The sequence below is a fragment of the Emydura macquarii genome, unplaced genomic scaffold, assembly GCF_026122565.2.
Source record: "Emydura macquarii macquarii isolate MOO-44397 ecotype Brisbane River unplaced genomic scaffold, CSIRO-AGI_Emac_v2 contig_480, whole genome shotgun sequence".
Classification (NCBI taxonomy): Eukaryota; Metazoa; Chordata; order Testudines; family Chelidae; genus Emydura; species Emydura macquarii.
The window spans coordinates 6,499,855-6,523,251 of record NW_027130617.1 but is presented as its reverse complement, the minus strand read 5'-3'; the positions used below and the strand labels follow the sequence as shown (position 1 = coordinate 6,523,251).

Genomic DNA, 23,397 nt, shown 5'->3' with positions numbered 1-23,397 from the left:
CTCTCCTAGGGCTATCAACCCGGGCACAGGAGGGCATAAAAACTACACCCACCTACCATTCAGAGGGTGAGAGGTCACAGCAAGAGGCACATAGTCGCATTGGTCTCTCCTCAGCATTGGTGAAAGTCATTTCCTTGTATCCATTCATTACATATGAAGTAATCCCCTGATTTGAATCATGGTATATTTAGTGTCTGTGCATTAAGTGCAAAAAGAGTGGAGACGCTGACTGAATCTTGCATACACATGTATTTGCAGAGATTATAGTTACACATGACTAAAGTCTGCCATGATTTCAGACTCACATTACATCTTAATGGATACCCAGGTTCAGCCTTTACACATGAACTAGGATTTTTTCAGTGAGTGGATTTTATTTGAGGCAGTTCCACCCATTTTGCAGATTTCCTGGTCTGATTTTAGAAGGCTTACTCCCATCCATGTATCCAGAAAGGTGAAAATATACACCATCCCTTAAGCAGCATAATACCACTTGCAGCTAAGTTCCAAGGCACATGACAGATATACACACACCTCATTCAAATCAGCTGAATAGCCACCCACTGTGAGAGCTATATTAGAACATTAGCACTAGAATTCTAAAAGGCATACTGGGAATTTTTGAGTCGAGATCCTGACCCTGTAGTTCTTATCTAGGTTCTTGAAGCCTGAAGATCTGACCCCTTCCTATGTGAAATTATTAGTACTTTCAAGTCTACAGCATATTGCTTTAAACTTTTTTCACTAAAGACATACATATAAAGAAAAGGGAATTATGACTTGTTTCTGAGTGCATTTGTACCACGTTCCTGAAAATTGTGCTTGGGGCATGAAATAGTTAAAGAAACTATGGCAAGCTAACTGTGCACATTAAAACAAAGAGTTGGCAGCTTCTGAAGGAAAAGGGCTTGTGCTCCACTGTTCAAACTTGTCAGTCAGCTCATGCCAGCACTCTCCAGGGCTGTGCTTCCCCAGCACACCCTCATTACAAGTGTCTGCCTGCGCTGATCTGCTCATCTGTTCAGAGACTCTCCGGATCAGTCAGGAATTTTCCCTTCTCTGTGCTGTGGAATTGGATCACAAGCCACTCAGCTTTTCTTGAAACCCTCACAGGTGGCTCTTTGCCTATGGTATCTTTTCTTCTCCCTTCACCACTCACTTGTCTGTTTTTGATTTCCAGAATGGAAGAAGCTGAACTGCTGAAGGAAAGATTCCAGGCCATAACAGTAAGTGCTTACGGTTATAACTTATGAGGATAGGCTTAGAGAAAGCAATTAATGAATACAATAATGTGTGTTTTCTGAAGAATTATTTCTTCCCCAAAGGAACAAGAAAAAGAGTTTCTGCTTGAAATGATTACTGTTCCTTTAAGTTATATGCTGTGATACAGTAAATTTACCAGTACTGGTTTTATTATGGTTTATTAGGTTTGAAGGCTAAATCCAGTGTACTGAAGTTATTACACCTCAGATCATACATACATAATGCTATCTTCATAACTGAGTGTGTGTGTTTGAAGGACACCAGGTCAAAAAGCAGGTCTTCTTGAGCTAGAAGCTCTGAAACTAATAAGATTCCATATTTCATAGGCAAAAAGTAACTAGAGCCCTGAAATCTTTTTGCCTCTCTATATTGTAGAATGAAGTAAAACTGCAGGATTGGTAGTTTTGGCAAATGTTAAAGCTTACATTGTAAAAGAAAGAAGGAAGAGCATGGGCTGACTGAATTCCAAGCTATCAGCAAAACAACAGATTGATATTTATAAAGAACGTAATGTATGCCAAAGACTTTAGAAGACACCTTCATTCCTGCTCTAAACAGAATTCTGCTTTGAAAGTTTATGTTTTTGGGGAAACTTTTAGATCTTTTTAAAACAAGGGGCATATATGGCCAAAGTTGATATAACAAAAAATTAGTCACTTAAAAATCTACAATACCCTAATTTAACCTCCAACTAAATAAGTTAGATAACAGAGAGGTTAAACTGAGGCAGAAATCAGTTCTGGATGAGACAAAAGAAGAGGAAATCTGTAGTAGGATAGTTCAGGTTTGATTAGTTACAGCCAACCTTTAAGATGACACCTTTGTTTTCAAGGGGTTCCCCACCCCATATGATGGGTTAGTATTACCTGATACTGAAATTAGCGGTCAAAAACCGATTATATTGTCTGGATAAATAGCAGATGGCATAAAAAAAAATGTACCAGTGCTAAGCACATCATGGACAAACATGAAAGATCCTCAATGGAAATTCTGATAAAGAGTTGAACTGGACTTTGTTTTTACTTGTTGCATCTTAAAACACCTATTTACTAGAAATTAGGAAGCCCAGCTAAAAGCATATTCATTTAAACCCTGATCCATTCCCCACTGAGACCTTTGGATGTGTTTTCATTAATTTTAATGAGGTGTGGACCAGACTAAATGGGAACCTTATTTCCCGCACACAGCCTCAAAGCTGAGAAGGTTTTTGAGGGGTAGCAGAGAGAGTAGCTGGAAGGGGTTGGGATTTCTCACCACTACTCATTCTGCAATGTCATGTCCTTCCTCACACGTGGCAGGTGCCATGGGGAAACAGGACTGCTTAGTGGTGAACTCTAAGTACTGGCTGCGCTAAATTGTCTCTGTTGCACCTTTATCGCCATAGAAACACTTGAGAAGCAGTTTTTAAAGACTTCTGAGCGCTTCTTGTATCCTGTGCTGCCTGTTATAAGAGATGGGGAGTCAGATTTAGGTTTTTAGCTAGGTTCTTATTTATTGCACCTGCTGCCTGAAGCAAGTACTGGCCCCGAACTGTAGAATCTGTAATATTTGCTGTAGCAAACTGATACTGAGACAAAAACCAGGGCTAAGTCCTCCCTTCCGTAGGAAAAGAAGTAGTGGAATGTGACAGGGTGCTGGCGGAGCACTGAGGGTTAAGCCAACCCCCTGCCACTGGAGCACTAAACCCCCTGCTGCTTGGGTCCTGAGGAAAGCTGCACCCTGCCCGCCCCTTATCCCAGGCCCTCTGGACCTCTTCATCAGGCCCCTGCCCCACAAGCTCACCCTGACCGCCTCCACTACACACCCTGAGCTGGCTATGGGACTTGCAGCCAGCGCGCTTCCAACCCACACCATGGGCACATCCTCACATACTTGTGCTCCACACTCTCCATTTCCTCGCCCCCACGTCCCACCCTGATACCAAGTGGCGGGACCTCTTACCACCCGTAGAGGGTGGGAGACCCCAGTGGGCCAGCTTGTATTCCATCTTGGTTCCACAGCCTGTCGGGGATATCAGCTGGCAGCTCCTTCACGGAGCTGTGAACATGGGCATGTACCTGGCACAGTTCACACCCTGTCCTGAAGCCTGTCCCTTTTGCGGTGTGAGGGAGACCCTGGCGCACACCTGTCTGGAGTGTGCCAGGTTGCAGCCCCTATTCTGGCTCCTCCTGAGGTTCTGGCTAGACTTCTCCCCGCACCTCCTCAGCTATGTGCAGCCCATCCACAGTCCCACAAAGTTGCAGGACCTCCGCATCAACCTCCTCCTTGCTTTGGCTAAGGTGGCCATCTACAACACCAGAGAGAGGAGGTTGGCCAAGGAAGCGCTCTGCGACTGTGGGGCCTCCCTCCGTTCCTCCATCCCATCATGTCTCCGAGTAGAGTTCCTCTGAGCCATATCTGCTGACTCCTTAGCTGCCTTCAAGGAGCAGTGGGCACTGTCTGGGGTTCTCTACTCTGTATCCCCTTCAGGTTCCCTCTATTTAGCCTTTTGACCTCCACACCTGTGCCTGTTTTTTCATTTGTTGTCCCCCATAATTAGTTGAGTCCAGGTCCCATGGCTCCTCCCCTTAGGCTGGGGGAAGGCTCACATCCTGGTACTCAAATAGAGGTGGAGCACTAATTAAATGGGGAATTGAGCCAGCTGAGTGAGCCTGTGGAGATTGGGCTAATGAGGAGCAGCTGGGAGACTCATTAGACAGGCCCTATAAAAGCTTACAGGCAGGCACTCAGGGGGCTGACCACAGGCTCAGTGAAGGAAGGAAGTAGGTGGGTGTGGTAGCTAGAAGAGGTGAGAGGTCAGCCTGAGAGGAGGGAGAAACCTCAGGTGGAAGTGATCTGCCCTGATCTGGTGGTAGACACTGTGTGGCCCCTGACTTGGGACTGTACCTGTAAATAGTTGGTGATGGGAAGAAAAGCCTGTCAATAAAGAGCACTCGTGCATGTGGTTTGTGGGAGAAGAAGCCTGGAGCAGCAAAGGGGAAGCATGGGCCCCTTTACATGGAAGTAGTTGGGAACAGTTCTAAACCATGGTGTTTCCTTGGGCCCCATCCCCTTAGGATGATGTTTCTCCTCCCTGCAGAGGAGATGAGGGAAGTGTCTACTTGTCTGAGCAACAAGCACTGCAAGGAAGCTTTCTGAAAGCAAAGGTACCCAGGCGGTCTGGTTAGCTGTTCTGATATCCCTAACAATATAGAACCTCTCATGCAGAACCTAGCAGACAGGGGAAGAAGCTGGAACTGCTGGGAGTGGAAGACTCTAGGTGCAGGAGGGCTTGTGTATGCTGATGCTGATAGTCTGGACTTTCTATATTTCTCCAGCTCTGGTGGCGGAGGTGACTACAGAGAGTGGCTGAAGGCTGGCTCCACCCTCCCAAACATACACATTCACAAGCAGTAGAACCACAAAACCTTCTTGCCTGTAAGCCTTAACTCCAAGGGGGCATGGTCTGAAATGCAGGGGGAGTGCCCAAACCTAGTTGTCTAATAATAAATATTTAACATTTATGCAGTTATTTAAAATGGCTAAAGCACTAGATAGACCCTCTACAGACAGAGTAAGATCCAGACAAGGCACAGTAAAGTGCACCCTAGGAAATGCCCCAACCTGCCTTAAATCCTTTCATGATTAGAAGGCTGCACCTGTACTCAACCTCTGTGTTGAATTTGGCCCACTGTATTCAGCAATCAATTTCAGATGCACCAAAAATGGTTCTGTTTTACTTTACTTAGTTAATGGGTAATTACTTAGGAAGGTGTTAGCAACAGCCACAGCTATTATGAAGGATGCAAGTACAAAACCCGAAGATGAAGCGGAGCGTAGGAGGAAACATGCTGATAAGAATAAAACAAACTTGCAATGTGTTCACTAAAAAAAATTCCTTCTTTTAATGTTGTACATTGATCTCATTTTAAGTTGGATTTTTTGTTTGTTTCTTTGCCGTCTACTCTCACCCCTTTATGACTGCCTTTCTATACAGTATTCTTATATACCACTCTTCTGTGTTAGTTTGGATATAGTATAGAAAAATGGTTCAAGAGGAAATTGTTGCAGATTTATCATTTTGAAAGTGTATTTGCTGCCTGATTATTTATTTTAACCTTTTAATGCTAAAATAATATAGTATTCTTTTTAGTGAGTATGTGGAGTCCCAGGGCATCTTTCATTAATTTACTATTTGTACCAAAGTTAGTACTGATGTATTTTAGCATAAACTAGCTTAAAATGCAACTATCAAGAAAATGTGATCCCTTAGAAAGTGGTCCAGTCTGTATTACAGGCTCATTTAATGACCTGCTCATCTACTGATTGGATTGTTTCAAGGCCACTTGTAAAGTGATATTAGGAAAGTTCTGAATTAAAGAAAGCTGTGATGTTCAGAGATGGCATGTTCTTGAAATCAGAACTAGCTGAACTATTGGAAATCTTAGACATAGCACATTTTAAAATAGTTTATGGTGTTTGTCAGCAGCACCTAATATCTTAACCCCATTAATTGTTTGGTTCAATGTGTTACAAAAGAACAAAGAATCTTTGATGGATAAGTTATAGGGACTGTATCAAACTTTTTGTATTCCAAATCTAAACTCGCCTTTAAAAGTTGTATCTTGTACCGCAGAGGTGGGTCAGTAACAGCGTTCAGAAGTTATGTCCACTTGTAATTTGACACTTTTCAGAAGAGAAAGGGTGTCAATGCCAATTCACTTACTACATTCTATCATGCGGGCAATCATATTCTGCCAAGCTACGTTGCTCCCCCCATACTTCCAATTGATAGGTGTTTATCACTTGCTGTCCCCAGATGGATGCAGTTCCTACCATCAGTCACATAGCTGACACCCTTCACACCGGAAGAGGCTGACTTTCAATAGCAAGTGAAGGAGTTCTCTGATAGGAGCACTAGCAACCTCCTGGAGTTTAGGGCTATATCTCCCTTAAAGCAGCTCCAACATAAGTCAAAAAACATGTGTTCCATCTCAGTCCGGAGGGGGCGGGGGAAACAAACATCACTGCAGGGTAGCTCCCTTTAGTCATGGCCCCTAACTGTAATCCCAAACAGGGCAGCTTCTCCCCACCCCTACTCCAAGTCCAAAATGTTCATAAAAAATCAAAATCAAAACAGACCCTCCTTGGTGCAAGCTGTCTATTTCCCCCATTGGATCAGGCAAGACAGTAGTGTAAAGACCAGCTCCTCTCCCTCCAAAGAAACTGAGCAATTCTTGGGGAAAATGCCACTTCCTTTTATTGTCTTTCTCCACTCAGGGGGTCTAGCTGTCAGTTCTTCCCCCTAGGAGCTAGGCAAGTCACAGCTGACAGCTCTTTCCACCAGGTTTGGCAGCTCAGGTTATCAGGTAGTCTTCAAGGGCCAACCTTCTCCTTTTTGCTCAGTAGAGGGGCATAACCTTTTTCGAGGTCACATGGGAGGCAAATACACCCCATCAGAGATCCCTATATGCAATTCTAATAATCTCTGGTTGTTAAGTCAGTTCTTCCAATAGTGCATCATCAGTTGCTGCATAGAACAGCAGGTAAAACATGAGTTAGTTACTGCCCTATAACACATTAATGTAAATGAAATTAATGTAAATGATGCCAAACCTGTTATATCTAACAGCAATACATTACGGAAGCAATGACGGGCAGCAGGGTGGCTCATTAGAGGTGCTTGTAATGGAACAAGTTACTCTGTACTTGATTCAATGCCCATTGAAGTCAATAGGAGTCTTTGCTTTGACTTCAATAGGAGTTGGATCAAGTCATCTATCACCATTGTCTGTGTGCCCCTGATTCTGGAGGCCACTTGGTAACAAATCATTAGTCCCCTGGTGACAGGTAGAGCAGCCACAAGGCTACTTTATATTATGGTGACTCCAAGAGACCATCTCAGCAGTTGGGTATTGCCAGGGTGCAGGGACACCCCAGGCCTACCCCTTTTCCTTAGCCATGACCTCTGCACTGTAAATAGGAAGGAAGGTGTTGCTGTGGTGGCTCTACATCACTTAAGGATTCCCTCAGGTGTCCAAGTTAAAGCACTAAAGCAGGGACAGGTTATTTTTAAAATTAATTTGTGGAGTTTTTTAAATTTCCAGGACAAGAGAAAACTTCAAGAAGAAATCACACAGAAGCGTCTGAAAGTAGAAGAAGAAAAACTAAAATACCAGCATTTAAAGGTATTGCTTTTTCAATAGCAGCAGCTTACATTAGTCAACATTTTAAAATATCTATGAGTCAACTAATAAACACAAGGGAAGTCCTAGCCCAGCTACTAACATTAGGCAAGAGTGCTATAAATTAGTAACATGAGGCAAGTGTTGCTTCATTCTTAAATCTAAGTGTCCTTACATTATGGGTTTAAGACATGCCTTTATTGTTAAAAGTGCAGAACTGTTTTGAGTTTTACCAGAAGGACTCTAATTGACTTTAATAGGCATTGTGCATCAAAAGTGTCACACAAAGGGGTTAATGTTGTTTGATAATTTTTTAGGCTTAAAGTGAGATCACAACCAGAAATAATTCCATTTTAAAATTGGGTTTCACATGGCAGACTGTGTGTGTTCACTTTATAATTGCAGCACAAAATGCAATGTAATCATGGGATGCAGCCAAATAGCAGCTTCTTGCTAAAATCATCAAGTAGCAGACTATTTTTATCTGGCAAAACATCAATCAATTTATTTAATGCATATCCTAAGTGAAAAAATGTTGTGATCCTGTGTGGGAAGAATATAGGAGAAGTGTCTGCAAATTTTGCACTTACGTCAGACTTGGCAAGTTCACATCAATATGGTGTTCAAAACACTGACGAATCAAATGGTCCACCTCTTCAATCATATTATTTAAAAATGGAATGACTATTTTCTCAGGCTTCCCATTCGTCTCAGGCAGTTTGGCATTTCATGTAATTTAAAAAAGACATAATTCTTGCTTCTTGATAGTCTGGAAAACTGGTATTCTGCTCTCATAAAGATCCTGAGCATATATTGGCCCATATTAATTGTGCGAGTTGGGTGGAGGCATCCAGTAAAGGGGTACGGATTTCGAGATCAGGGGTTTGACTTGTTTTCCTGAACAAGTTACACAGTCTGCTCTCCAAAAACACAGAATTATATCAAAAACTGAATCATCTTCAAGTTAAGTACTTATAACCTGGTCTCATTCATCTTCCCCTATCACCCACACAAGGACATAGGATGCGGAGTTGCCATGTTAAATCATGACATTCTTGAATGTTGTGTATCCACAAAGTAGCTTTAGAGGAGGGTGGGAAAAACTACAATGAACCTGGCCAGTTGTGCAGTGCTGTATGTGGAAAAAAGAAAGCCTCTCCTCCCCAGAACCTGCAGCTAACAGATTGCAGGCATATCATTTGCTTGCTCCTGTTTTAGCACAGATACATATGAAGTAGTCATTTCATTTTATTTGTTTCACACTTACCTCCTATTAACTTTGAGTGACTCCTTGTCCTTGTTTTATGCAGTGTGAGAAAGAGGGACCTATCAGGTTATTTTACACACCCTGTATAATCTGCAGTACTGTCACATGTAGGGATACTACTTTATTCCTATAAACTATTCAAGGGGATAATACACTATTCTTATACACTTCAAATATTGACATCACCTGTGGACTCTGTTCTTGATTAGTACCTCTAGGCCCTACCTTGACTTTTAAATATAGATTTAAAAGATTTGTCTCTTGTTAGCCCCAAGCACTTGCAATAGCTGAAATGTCTTCTTATACTTAAGAAAGGAGATACCACGTGATCTTGTGATCACGGCAGCATGGCAAATGGGGTCCAACGTCACAGTGGCCAGCAAAGCCCACTCCCACTTTAAGTCCCCTCCAGCTCTTCTTTCATCATAATACTATTTTGAAGTCTCCCATCACATTTAAGCCTTGCAATATCTTCAGATATCTTATTTGCCCTTCTCTGAGCTAGTGAAACTCAAATAGATCTTTCCACATGCTGCCCAAAACAAAACACGGAACTCCAAACAAGAGTGTGCCATTATTTGTGATAACATCATTGTAATATAGTCACTACTACTTATTTTCAATCCCTATATGAATGAACTCAAGCATCTTTCTTGTTCTTATTAAGGCTAGGGCAAGCTGGAGGGTACCTCCCGTCCCCCCGCCGCCTTTTGAGGACATGAAATTGCCTCAGTTTTAGCAGAAGTTAAGATGCCATCTGGAACTGGGGGACATAGTGGCTATGGAGATTCTTTCCCCTTGTTCCTGGTATCTATTTAAAAATATATAAAAACAAACCCTATGTTGCAGGAACAATGCTCTATGCTTATTTATGTTAAATAATACAAGTGCGCACACTGCTCTGCATGGATACATATTAAAGGCCAGATCTTCAGCTGGTATATATCAGCCACACTGGCTTATACCACCTGAGTATCTGCACTTCAGAGCTATTTTTTTTCAAAACCCTGTTTTATATGGGTACAGATAAACACACACACACACTTGGTTTGAGTGAGAGGGTGGGAGAGGGGAAGAGAAGAGAGTGACTTTATAAGGGCTCTTCAGTTTGTGAGCAGTAATTTCCTAACCCAGTATTAGCCGTGCATGTTCCTTAATCACTGTATTAAAAACCATGTAGAAGCCACTTTAAATTGCTCATGCTGCACAAAAAGACAGGCAGATGGGTCAGAGAAGCACAAGGCAGGGTGTACCAAAGTGACTGAGGTGCCTAAAGACCAATGACTTTCATTTTTGAAATTTTTACTGCTAGTCCATCTCCCTGCTAATGCAGAGTTTTTCATTCATTTGGATTTATTCCCTATTGCACAACTATTAGCACTTTGTCCAATCTACCTTTCAATGACCCATGAAATGGAACAGAAGTGTTCCTGATACTCTGAATTTTTCCTTTCCCAATTTTGTCCTATGATTCCCATGTGAACTCCCTGATATCAGCCTTAATACATTAGGCTCTTACCTGAAGAGTGTAAACACTAATGAATTTCTGGCTATCCTGTCCCACTTTAATAGTTTCAGCTAAGCTATTAAAAGAGCTAATTATATATTTCCCCATTAATCAATCCCTCTGTTCCCCAAATAACTTTGCTTGTCCTTCTTTGATCTACCTCATATTTGTCAATATCTTTCTGTATGTGGTCACAGCAGAGCCATATGGAGAGGGATTACCACCCCCTGTTCCATGGCAGGTTGCATTAGCACACAACATGCAAACCAAGATTACGTTGGCCTGATTTGCTTGCATATTACATAGCAAGTTAGTTTCTCATTTGCCATTTACCATCACCCATAGATCTGGTTCAACATTATGGCTTTCCAAGTTTGTCCCTTTCACTGAGTTGCTTTGCATCACATTTCTCCATCCCATAACTATGGGCTACTTGCTCCTCTCCAGTATGGAGAAATAAATAAATAAATAAATAGGGAAATAAAACAGGATAGTTAAGCCCCCAAACCTGAATGAGGCTTTCATGGCTTAACCCCCTTGCAGTAGTCTCATTCCAGATCAGTTAGGTTTGGGCTCTGTGGGTCAGGAAAGGATGTTCCTGGGCCAAGGATAGCATGCCTCCCTGTTCGAAGCACACATTAAATCTACAGGGGAGTGATTTCTGACGCAACCAGCAGTAACTCCCCTCTGCACCTAGAATCATTCCCATTGAAAGGACAGGAGAAATGCACAGGGACCAGAGCTGTGCTGCTCGGGGTGATGTGCAGAGAGGATGGGACCCACGTAGTTATGGGTAAACTTTCCAGCTGATTTTATGGACTCTCTCATTTTACCTGCTGAGCCGCTGTACCCCAACCCCCACTTCAATGTGTCTTTGACCCTGTGACCAACCTTCAGGACACAGCACTCACATGTCTTACCATCCCAAGAGTTTATTCTGTGAGAATTTTTTGTGTGTGCTGTTAAATGTGAAAAACTCAGACCTCTTCCTAGATATAGCGTGTGGGTTTGCATTTTGCCGGTTGGGAAAGTAGAATATGCACCTGATGACCAGCACCCAAAATTGATATCAGATTCTGGAATGCCTATGCAGGGAACAAAATAAAGACATCCTGCTACATTACTCCAGCCCTGTTCAGTGGTCTGTGACCAGCTACATGCACCCAGAGCATGCTCAGGAGTTTGTTCACAGCAGTGTAATCCATTGTCAGTGCCACGGGCATGATGGAATATGAACCACAAGGGGTAATGATATCATTCCAGCATTCAAGCCATTCTGAGAGTCTTAGCACATTATATTGTATTGTTATCCTTTTCCTCTGTACAATGTACAGGAGCCAACATGATATCACACACTCAGGGGTACAAATATACTGTAGCATGCATAACTTTGTACTGTGCTGGAGCCACTTTCATTGTTTGTAATGAAGAAAAAGCAAGATGGCTCTGAAGAAAGTATCTGCATGCCTAAAGGCAGCTGTTACTGCTATATCTCAATGCATTATACTAGTTACAGTGGATCCATGCAGGATTCTTCTCTAGCAAACAGCCAGAGCTTCTCCCTTTATACAGCAAACATTTCCAAGTTATATAGCATACAAACCGTTCTTGAAACTGTGGCTAATGAAATAAAATGTGCAATACAGCTATTACAGGAAATTTACTCACATTACAATAATATAAAGGATAAGCACTTATATGCCTGGTGTTCTGTTTTCATAGGAATTATCCCTGCAGTCCTTGTACACAAAACTTCCATTGACTCTAATAGGCAATATGTATGTCCGAGAACTACAAGAACAGATCCTATGTCATATATGGAAATTATAGTCTCCTTTCCCAAAAGCAATGCTAGGTCAATTAAAAGCTAAGCAATACCTGAGAAATCATTACTGTGAAAGCCATAGCTACTGTATACCTTTCAATAAAAGGTATCTTGGTTCGTAATCAGACTGGATTATAATAGGAATTGTCCTGATCTGGCAAAGGGAAGACACTCTGAGTGTCCAATATTCTGACATAATCCCAATCATCTCCTTTCTGGTCAAAATCACACATCTGCTCATGCTGAGACCAAGACACATGCATTGACAGGGTTGGGTGAAACTGTTAAATTAAGAGAACTGTACTTGCCTTGTCAGGTATTCTCTGTCCTTTCACTTAGTTTAAGTCTCTAAAGCCTTGCATATATAAAACGATATTCAGTTAATCAAACTTGTCAGATGCAAGCCCAATGGAGGCTGCATTAACATTTAGAGCTGAACAAATAATTTATTTTTGAGGCCAGTGGCCAAATTTAACCCTCCCCCACCAAAAATTTAAAAATTGGTTTCTTTGAACCAAACTGATGTTTTTCAGTTTTTCCCCTCACCAAACAAAACAAATTGTTGTGGGTCAAATGAAAATTTTGAAAGTCAATTCAAGAATGACATTTTGCACTGAAATGGTTTATTTGGAATATGCAGAAATGAACAGTTTAAATTTATAAAAACAAGAGGTGGATTCAGGGGGAGAGGTCAGGTGAAACTATTTGCCAAATTCCACCCAAATTTCTAAAGTTCCAGTCACTCCAATACTGCTTTTTTCACAAATGTAATAGTCAGTGTAAAGAAACCCACCCAGCTCCATTAACATTTCCTTTGCACCCCATTGCTCTAGTCCCCTTCCTTAAAGGTAGGCTCCCAGGGGTGATTGCTAGCTGGGCAGCACCACTGTGATGGAGTTGCACCGCCTCCTCAGAGTTGAAAGATGAACCAGGTGGCTCCTGAGCTTGTTTGGAAGCACAAGGCTACAGATTCCTCAGGTAGATCCACAGCTTATGGAGGCAAAAAGAGCTGGCCATTCTGCAGCGCAGGGACTGGGGGGTTAACCCCATCCTTCTACTCCACAAAGAACCATCTCAGGAAGACACTGCAAGGAGAATCTCACAGGTCCTCTACCTAGATTCCCCTTCCTGTGGGTACTTCCATGGAAGGGAGGCAGGCATCCAGGTGTGTGTTAGCAACCAACTCCACCTTTGTCACCTGCTTACATAGAATAGGTTTTCAAACAGGTCTTTTGATAGCACTCTGTCCCAGTATGCCCTCTGTCTTCAGCTGCCCTCAACCAATAATCCTCCATTTAGTGCAATGGGACTAGAAAGATTTTCAGAATCAAGACTGTCAAAAAAAATGGGTTGCAAGCCTTTCTTCTTTGCACAAGCGTGGAGCTAGTTTCTTGAGATGGCTTAGTGAACTAAACACAGCCACTTCCCATTCAAACAGTTGTCATTAGGAAGCTGATGCTATGCTGCCAAAATGAAGGAAGCATTCCTTAAAGATTGCTCACAAAACACAGCAGTGGGTGAAAAGACTAGGGGTCAGCCAACAGCTTTTGTACCCACCAACATCTTATGGGTGGCCTCCAACATCAGGCTGAAATGTTATGTTAAACTGGCATGTTGACTGACTTGTGTTAACATCTCTTCGGAGTTGTTTTCACTAGGAATTTCAATATTGTCCTGCAACACAAGAGGCATTATCCATCTATGGCCCATTCTATCTCAGTACCTCACAATCTTTGTATTTCTCCTCATACCACCACTGTGAGCTAGGGAAAATCTGTTCTCGCCTTTTTTCAGATGCAGAACAAAGCCTCTCTGTGCTTAAATGACTTGCCCAAGGTCACACAGGAAGTCTGTGGCAGGGCAGGAACTTAATTTGGGTTTCCCAAGTCCTAATCATAGGCCCATCCTTCCTCTGCCGCATCTGCATCAATCAGCAACAGGTTGGAAAGGTGCAGTTCTTAGGGAGGGAAAGGCTATTCTTGGTTCTCTTCCTCAGGGCAACTCTTCCAGCCCTCCCAAGTGAAAGCACCTGGATTGCGGAAATTTCAGATGCTGATCAGATCCTCAAGCCTATGTGTATTTCAAAGTGAATCTTCTCAATGAAGGGAAATCTATGTATGGGTGAAAATATAAATTTTAGCTTCTTAGAAGCATTTTGAGAATTAACACATTTCCTCTTGTTTATTTTAGATTTCAATGATGAATACCTACGCACACTCTAGGTCAGAGTACATATCTTTCATGTACAAAGTCTGGGCAAGATTCTCTACACACAGCTGTGGGGCTTTGCATTGCTCTGGTGTGCAAAGGATCTATAGCTCTCACAAATGCCACACAGAGCATTCACCTGTTGGAAGGGAGTTCCCTGCTGACATAAACATGCCAGATCTGGGCTCTGTACCCGCACACCCTTCCCCCCCTCGCCTCCCCTCCCCCAAACTTCCCAGCACAGGAACACGTCAGGGTAGGAACAGGCATGCTGGAACAGAGCTTTAAAGACCCTACACCAGTGGTGGAATTTAGAGGAATTTAGTTCTAAGTTGTATAAAGGCCAGAACAGTCCCCTTTCCTGCACCTGCTCTGGCATGGGAGAGAATATAGCCATCTGCCCCCAAAGCAAGTTCTCAAACAACAGGAGTAATAACTGAGTGTGCTTTAAAATCCAGTGCAACGTGGATCAGCAGCCACTTCATGCAACTGACAAAGATATAAATGAATAAGTCACTGAGAGCACCTTCTGTGTGACCAATTAACCAGCTCAAAAAAATCTAAACCACAGATGAAAAGCAGACTCATGTTTTAATAAAGTAATATTCACTTACATGCAGGAAAGCCCAAACACCTACTCATGCATGGTTCCACTCTTTAACCAGCCATGAGCAGCACTTCATTCCCAAAGGACAGGGAAGTCTCCATCTGTCTTGCTGGAGTTTTGTCTTTGAGGGGTTTAATACCTCCTACTTGCCTTCAGGAGACTCTGCTGCGGGACCACCCTCAAGCATGCCTCCTCACGGCACATTGTGGCCTTGTACACCTACTGCCCTCCTTCTGTCTTGCAATGATTTACTCCTGGACTAGAGTAATTTAGACCAGGATTCCCACTTTCTGGGGCTTATTTATTAGTTCTCATACAGAGTCCACACTCTTGAGCATTCAGATTCTCAGAAGAAGGGCAGACCTAATTCAAGCAGGCCTCCACTCCTAAATTCAGAAATCCTACAGCCTCCCCCTAGGCTTGTGTAACAACACAGGTAGGCTTACCTCGCTTGTATTCAAGAGTCCCATGTGTCTTATCCTGGGGCCTACATTAATAATTCAGTCCTTCTAGCCCTGCACTCAGCAGGCAACAATTCTCCTTCTCCTAGTGTTTTCAGGAGCTCCTCTAGGTACAAACCATAATTAAGCCTTGCAATGGGAATTTTGCACAAACAGCAGGTTACTGACACAATGAGAAAAGAGCCAGTCTAAGGCATGCCCTGATACAGGCCACTCCGCTACACCAGGGCTCCACCTCTGCAGACCCTATCTTGTACCATGTTCAATCTCCAAGTGAGCTATTGTTTCAGGCTGTCTGCAGACTCAGGCAGGCATCACTTACACTGTTTCAAGGTTTTCTTTACAATCATCATGACTGGAAACTGTCATTTAAAACAAAACTATATATTCAGATGTAATCCTACGACATCAGAAGCTGGGGCCCTAGGCATGAACCTCTAGTACCTATACTTTAATTTAGCACTGAGTAAAAAAAATAATTTTCAAAGACTGGGTCAGTTTAGAACTGTTAATTATCACAGCTAATAAGTGACATGGGGCCTGCTTTTCAGTTCATTCAGCCCAACTGTAAAGGCAGAATGATTGATACAGCAAATGTTTTGCTGTTAATTACTCTATTGTTAAACCAATCATTAAACAATAAGTTTATTTTTATTCATTTATATTTCTATTACGGGAATCCAAATGCCCCCATCAAGTCTCATTGTGCTAGGCAAGGTACAAACACACATAAAAACATAGTCCCTGCCCCAAAGAGCCTAGGAAGTAGATAAAGTTACTGATTAGCATTTTTTAACAAGCTTGTTTTTAATCTTTCCTGACATTAGAAAAAGGCTCTTCGAGAGAAATGGCTCTTGGATGGAGTAAGTGCTCTCACTCCAAAAGAGCAAGAAGAAATGCAAAAGCAGAACAAGGAGGACCAAGAACGAACCAACGAGCTGGCACAAAACATCCTCAGGTACAGCACAAATCTGTTATGCCCCACAATAGTCATTAAAATGGTCCATCCTTAAAAGCATGAAGAAAAGGAGAGGAGAGGAGAGAATAGCGTGTGGGTTTGAAAGCCATTATTCCTAAGATCTATAGGATAGCCCTAAAGGATTTGTTTTTCTGACCCCAAATTCAGCATTCCTATTGTATTCTACAAGGGCAAGCACCAGCATGTGGATTTTGCTCAGAGATGTTGAATGAACATTTTACTAAGTCAGATAATACACGCTTCAAATTAAGATAACCAACAAGTTCTTAATTTTAGCTACAGAACATGTAGCCTTCAAAATTTGACCCCTTGCAAAGCATTCCACATCACACTATAGTACCTCTACGTCAGGTAACCATTCATGCCCTGTGATTATCTCCTGTCATGCTCTCACTCATAACCCATACAGCAAATCATGCCCTAAATTTAATCCTCAGAACTCTCCTGCAGAGTCCTTCCCTTACCCTTTCACTACCTCATCTTACTAGGGTTTCTACAAATCTCACAGCTTGGCTCCCCACCACATATAGCTATTTTTAAAGCTACAAAAGCAGATTCAGACATGGGGGCCCTTTTTTGATCACAGGCATGTTTTTCAGGATTGTTAGCTGCATTCAGTCTCTCTCAAATGCTGTGGGGTTTGTACTGTACGCATGTTGTCGCTCCTCTGTGGCTAGGAGCACCAGCCACAAGTGAGGACAACAGCAAAAATAAAGAGCTGTTTCTTTAGATCCACAGAGTCACCTTGTCCATGGAGTCTTGCTGAGGCTTCTTCCTACTTTATTTTAATTTAACACATCTTCATCTGACGATTCCTGTTCCGCAGCTTGCCTCCCCTGCACACTCCTTTGGCTAAGTTGTTCTCAAGATTATATCCCACCTATCTCCTCCTTACTTCCTGTCTTATTGACACAAGTGATATTTGTTTGCTGACAGGCAGCACAGCTTTGCCATTTGTGGCCCATAATTATACTGATTCCTTCCATGAAACACTTTTCTCAAGGAGAATCACTTTCTGAGTACATCAGTGGAATGCTTTATTGCGGTGGCAAGGTACAGACAGCATGCACCCAAACAGCCCAGCTGGTTGTAATTATGAAGGCCTACTAAAAATGCTTCTTCAGTGTGTGTGTGTATATGTATGTGTGTGTGTGCAGAAAAGGATAGACTCAGGAGCAAAGCAAAGGACACAGCATTCTGTGAGTTGCTCTCCTATTGTTAAGACCCCAAGGAATCCTATTGTTTCTCCGATACACTAAGAGAAGATTTTTTCAAAGGCTCACAGACTTTCAGTAGGAGTGGGGCATCTAACTCCCCTTTGGGAGAAATAAACCTTGCCTCTACAGCAATTTTTATATGCTATTTTTAAAGCCATAGAATCAGGTCAAGAATGCTGGTGTTTGTCTTTCTTCTCCCTGAGGCAGTCCTCTGCACTGTTTCAAATTCAGTCAGTGGCACCTAAATAAAGAACAGACAGTGCCCTTATCCTGCAGCTCTGTGAACAGTAGTAGAGCTAAAACAAGAGCTATTGAACTCCTGACAGATTAAATGCCTTGGAGACTGAGAGACACCATAGCAGAAAAGTACTGTAACTCCAGAGCATAAATCCAACTTGTCACCTGATCAACGTACCTTAAGTCATAGTATCTGGCAGGTCTCATAGCAACAGTAGCTGCAGGTCTCCTAAATCTTGTCAGTAGGGAGGACTTAGAATTAACATCAAAACAACTCCTACACTATTAGCTCAAAGCTCACAGCAAGTTTTTAAATCCTTATAATAAATGGGCAGACTATTTTTTAAAAGACTCTACATTCTTAATATTGACTCAACCAGGTTTCTAACAAGGTTAAATCCTCTTAGAATTACATGTGTAATGATGATTTTTTTGTATCACTTACAATGCTTGGTTCTTAAGGACCATTAAGGATGTTGCGGGATCTCATTATAGAGTACATGCTATCCTTTGATGTTGCCTCAGTTCAAAATATAGCCATTATTTCCTCATAGACAGAGGTTGTACACACTGATAGTACACTTTCTTTTGCACCATATGGAATCTTTTGATTGCACATCACTTGTCATTGTTTTTACTGTAAAGCCAACATACTGTAAAGTAGAGAACCTCCCAAAGCAGAACTAAATATTCCTCATATTTCAAGGAGGTGGATTAGAATAAGAGCTGAACATGCCCCTAGTCTTCCTTTCAAGGATGAATACAAAAGCCAACGAGGGGTAAAAATTTCAAAGGTGCCCAAGTGACTTAGATTCCTAAGTCCCATTTGCAAAAGTGGCTTAGGCATTTAAAGATGTAGGTAGGTCTAGTGGGATTTTCAAAAGCACATAGTAATTAGATGCGTATTTACTTCAATAGGAGCTAGGGTGCTTCTGAAAACCCCACTAAGTGCCTTTCTGCATCTTTAAATGCCTATATTTAAAAAGATGGTCATTAAGCTCCTAAATCACTTAGGTACTTTTCGTATTCTATATAATATTTTTATCAAAGCCTAGATTGTGATTCCGGTTCAAATGTAGCCAAAGTTTCACAACAACAATAATTCTCATGAGGTTTGGCCTCAGGATGTTGAAAAATCTCACAAGAACAATTGCTCTTGCAAGTTTTCTACCATTTGGAAATAACATTATGTGAGACCAGCTCATAGATATAAGTGCCATTTAATCCACAATCTAGACGTGATTCAGCCTTGAACCTGAGCTGCATAACTCCCTAACACAGATCCAAAGACTTTCTTGTCCCTAGCCCCTCTCTAATTGTTTCCTACTAGTAGATGTAAAAATAATGGAAGACTATCAAATAGCTTAGTTACAGAATACAAGCACCCATTACATTCCTATTGGAATTTTAGCCTGAGAGTTTTTAATTGTTTCCACTCAGTCTTCACTGAAGATCCATTTGAGAATCCCTTCCCCAAATACAGTGTTTTCCTGTATACAAGGAAGCCAATTTTTTAAAAGCTAGTTTCTATTTCTGTGCCTGTAAATTTCAGATCCGAGCAACTGTAAAAGCAAATTTGAGCCTTCAGTTGTCTATAGGAACAATTAACGTCCCATGGGTATCTAAGCACCTGACCACAAATCAGCTATTTAGATTGTGGGTGCAATTAAAATAATTTTGCAATCATTTACAGATGCAAAATCAGAAGCTTAGTTAAAATCAGGGTGAAAATTTGGTCCTAAATGTCCACTGCCCCCCCGACATTAAAAACTTCCTTTCTTCAGATTAGGCTACTTCATTTTGCTACTCATGAATAGTGGAACCCAGAACTGTTTCTCATTTTATATGCTCACCTTGTGGCAGGTGACCTTTTGCAGAGCAATGTGGACATTTTCACAGCTATGTGCTGTTATTATTTGCATCATCTACTTAATTTTGTGGCCCAGCTAACTTTTCCTTCCCTTTGACCTTCCTTTGGCAAGCACTCCTAGACATTTTCTCCTCCAGTGATTTCCACTTTTTCTTGATGCACATACAAAATATCCTAGCTTTAATTGGAGTGCAAAGAGAGAGCTTGACACAAATGCCATCAGTATAAAATGAAAAAGGTTAACTGCCAAGGAAAATACAACACAGAGATATTCACTGTACTCATTTTAAGAAGAGAATATCTAGTTATGATGTAATTCTACTCAAATAGAATGAGAGTCAGTAAATATCACTTAGTTTTGTTTTGAACGTGCTGTTTTTTCAAGCGAATGTAGAAAGAATCAGTACTATTACTCAGCAAAAATATTACCAAAAAATGAGTAAATTGAAGTATAGAAGAAATAGCTCTCTCTCTCTCTCTCTCTCTCACACACACACACACACACACACACACACGGCTCTTTCACATAACTCACATTCTTAAAGCTAACACATTTGGCAGCCAAAGAGCTACATTCAAAACCACTGTAAAACACTGCTGGGAATACCTAGAGTTGTGAGCCATTGTGTTACCTCTCTGCCTCAGCAAGAGTGGGCTTTGCTGGAGATTAGAGTATGTCTCCGCTCCCTGCCCCACCAGTCTGTCTTCCTCACCAGCAAAGTCCACAACATTATTCCAATCTTAACCTTGCCTAGCAGGTAACTGTCAATGAACTCAGAGACGTGTCTCTTCAATGCACAGCCCAATCACTGTACATTCACAGAAGATACTACAAGAGTCAATACACTTCAGCTCATTAATTTAGCTGGTGTTTGATAATCTTATTTCAGTCACAGCATTGAACTGGTTTATAGTAAAAGTAAAACAAGTTTATTACAAAAAAAGACATAGTGATACCAAGTATTAGGAGTAAAGGTAGAAAGGTTTACAAACAAACCAAAGAAAGAATACGCTTTCTAGAGAGCTAAGACCTAACTTAGCAAACTACAGTCTTTGTTCAAGATAGTTTCCTCACCAGTTTTCCTTTTCCAGCAGTGGCTGACAACTCATAGCCAGGATCCTCACAGAGTCCAAGATGCTGGCTTTCCTTGTCTCCTTAGGTGAAGGATAACAAAGTCTTTCTGTGTGTCTTTATATCCCAAAGTCTGCCTCTTTTTCCCAGGTCAAATTGACCCCTGGGGTTCAATCTGCTGTCTCCTCCAAGAGGCCAACTCCATCTTGATTAAGGTGTCCTCTGTTGTGTTCCAATGTAATGCTTCCTGCTGCAGTGTTACAATGTAACTGTCCCAGTAGCAATTCCCCATGCCAAATGACTGGGAATCATCCTTCCTTTGTGATCCAGACATAGTGACTCCCCAACCACCATGTGAGGTTTGATGGGTCTGTTTACCACATATATAAATTGCAATCCCATCATCACTGATCAACATTGCTTCATTTGTGTTCAATACTTGGGCAGACCTGTTTTCTACTTGGTTGAAACAGATGTTAAAACCTAAATATCAGAGTGCATTCAGCATGGTCACATACATTTCACAAGGATATTATTGGCCAGTCTGTTGGTACTTTTCAAATGATCTCTCACAAGGCATATTTTGTACAAATATTGCAATAGTGTGTAGGGTGTGAATACAGGGGTACCAAGGGTCACACCCAGGTCTGACATAATGCAATTTAATCCCCAGAGAATTTAAAAGGTAATAAGCAGGAATCAAGCTGACATGAATAATGCTCCAGGAAGTACAAAGGTACAGTGAGATAGTGTTAGCTGTTGAAAGCATGATATGAATATCATCAATTTCTACTGCCATAGATTACTTGGGGTTTGATCAAACTGTAACAAGATAAAACTCCATGTAAAGCAAAACATAGCATAAAAGCATTAACATCTTTGAAAGTGACAGCCTCACCATCATAGAGCTGATCTATAACTGGCCTGTATGGGTGTGCCAAAGAGGAGAGAAGGTATAAGAAACTCCCATCATTTCACCAAGCCTGCTAGGTGTAGTTCGGCTGTCTGCACACAGAAGCACAAAGGATAGTGACCTCCTAGCACTGCCAAAAGTACTAACCAGGCCAAAATGGGTGTGGCTATGGTCCAACCTTCCTCCACACTAGTAAGTGCTTACAAGTGAGTACAGTTACACCTTTTAAAAGGTATAGCAAGACCTACTCCTGATCAGACTTCCCAGCCACTAATGTTTCTGTTCTGCATTATGCAGGCATAATATTGCTGTCTAACATTGGTGGAGATCTAGATGTGCTTTAAAGGTTTTCAGGACCTTAATATACAAAAAACACCTAACTATCTATTTATATTGCTCTCATCCCCATAGCATATGAGCACCTCACAATCATTAATGAATTTTATCCTCACAACACCTGTGAGAGTCAGGGAGTTATTATCCCCATTTTAGAGATGGAGAACTGAAGCATGTAGGTTAGATTAAGGCCCAGATCCACAGAAGGATTTAGGCACCTACCTCCTATTGAAATCACAAACACATAGGAAATCAGCAAGTGAGCAGGGAGTTGAACATAGGTCTTAAAAGTCCTAGTCTAATCTTCTTACCGCTGTGCTATACCAGCCTATCCAACATCTCTGAATGAAAAGGCTGATACTCTGTGCTGTCCATGTGCACACTTGCCACTAAGTAACAATATATTATTAAAAATCTCAGAGAAAGAATTTTACTGTTTATCTGAATGTTAAACTGTACAGCATGGATGGCACATGTACTGCCAAAGGGTGAGTTATTCTGTGCTTTTCTTTCTTTCTCACTCTTTTTAAGAAAAAAATGTAAATTCCTTTAAGGAATGGTGCAGCATTCTTCAGCTCCTGGTTTGTTTCTGCATAGACTCCAGTTCTTTGCAATTGCAGGCAGGTTCCTAGAGAATGCATGGGTCTTTCCCTCTTAACCCCCTACGGACCCTCCAATTTGAAGCATTTCTTTTTTGAGTTGCCAGTTGGTCCCTTCAAGGGTTAATTTGTGCCTGTTAATCATCCAGCACACAAGCAGGATTTCTGTGTTTTTTGATAAATGAGAGAGTTCCGTTCTTTGTATCAATACTGAACAATTAACAGTGGCCTGAACCAAAACTGCAGGCAAGTAGTTCAACACAGGGGTTACGACCAGGAATAGCATGCACAGTACCTATCCCATAATACACTGTTTACATGATAGAGGTTACAGGGCATAAAGCCAAATGTTCTCAGCTGAGGGAAAGGGCTGCAGAATCAGGTAGACATATTTTGTCACTTAACTTGACAGCTGGGTTGCAGACAGTGTACATGCTTGGTGGAATTAGTTACTAAACAACTTATTTTAAAAAAATCACAAACAACATAATGTTTCCAAGCGTTACCCAGCCAGTTGGGAATATACAGCATACTCCCAATTATCCACATAGCATGGGGAACACAGATCTAGAACCACAGAAGATTAGGGTTGGAAGGGACCTTAGGAGGTCATCTAGTCCAACCCCCTGCTCACAGCAGGACTAACCTTAACTAAATCCCAATTGTATTCAGATAATCAGGAATTTGGATAACTGAGAGGGCAGAGCCACACAGCAGCAGCATGGCCTCCCCTGCAGCCCGGGGCTCATCCTCGTCCTCTCCCTTATAGTCCTGGCTAGGGGTTTCTGCTCTGCGCACCAGGACTACAGCCTTCCCTGCACCTTCACCTGCAGGGATTGAGTGTCCCCAGCCCGGCAGCAACCAGGGAGCCT

The 23,397-nt window shown here is 41.8% G+C and overlaps 1 protein-coding gene across 1 annotated transcript in view; it reads left to right on the top strand.

The window, feature by feature from the left end:
• Nucleotides 1–759: 759 nt before the first annotated feature.
• PALMD (palmdelphin) overlaps nt 760–23,397 on the top strand; it is a 35,309-nt gene continuing 12,671 nt past the window's right edge. The window contains exons 1-3 of the mRNA XM_067538394.1: nt 760–1,226; nt 7,350–7,430; nt 16,130–16,260. Of these exons, the coding sequence (XP_067394495.1) occupies nt 1,128–1,226; nt 7,350–7,430; nt 16,130–16,260 (311 nt within the window). The 5' untranslated portion in view covers nt 760–1,127. The remainder of the gene's footprint in view (nt 1,227–7,349; nt 7,431–16,129; nt 16,261–23,397) is intronic.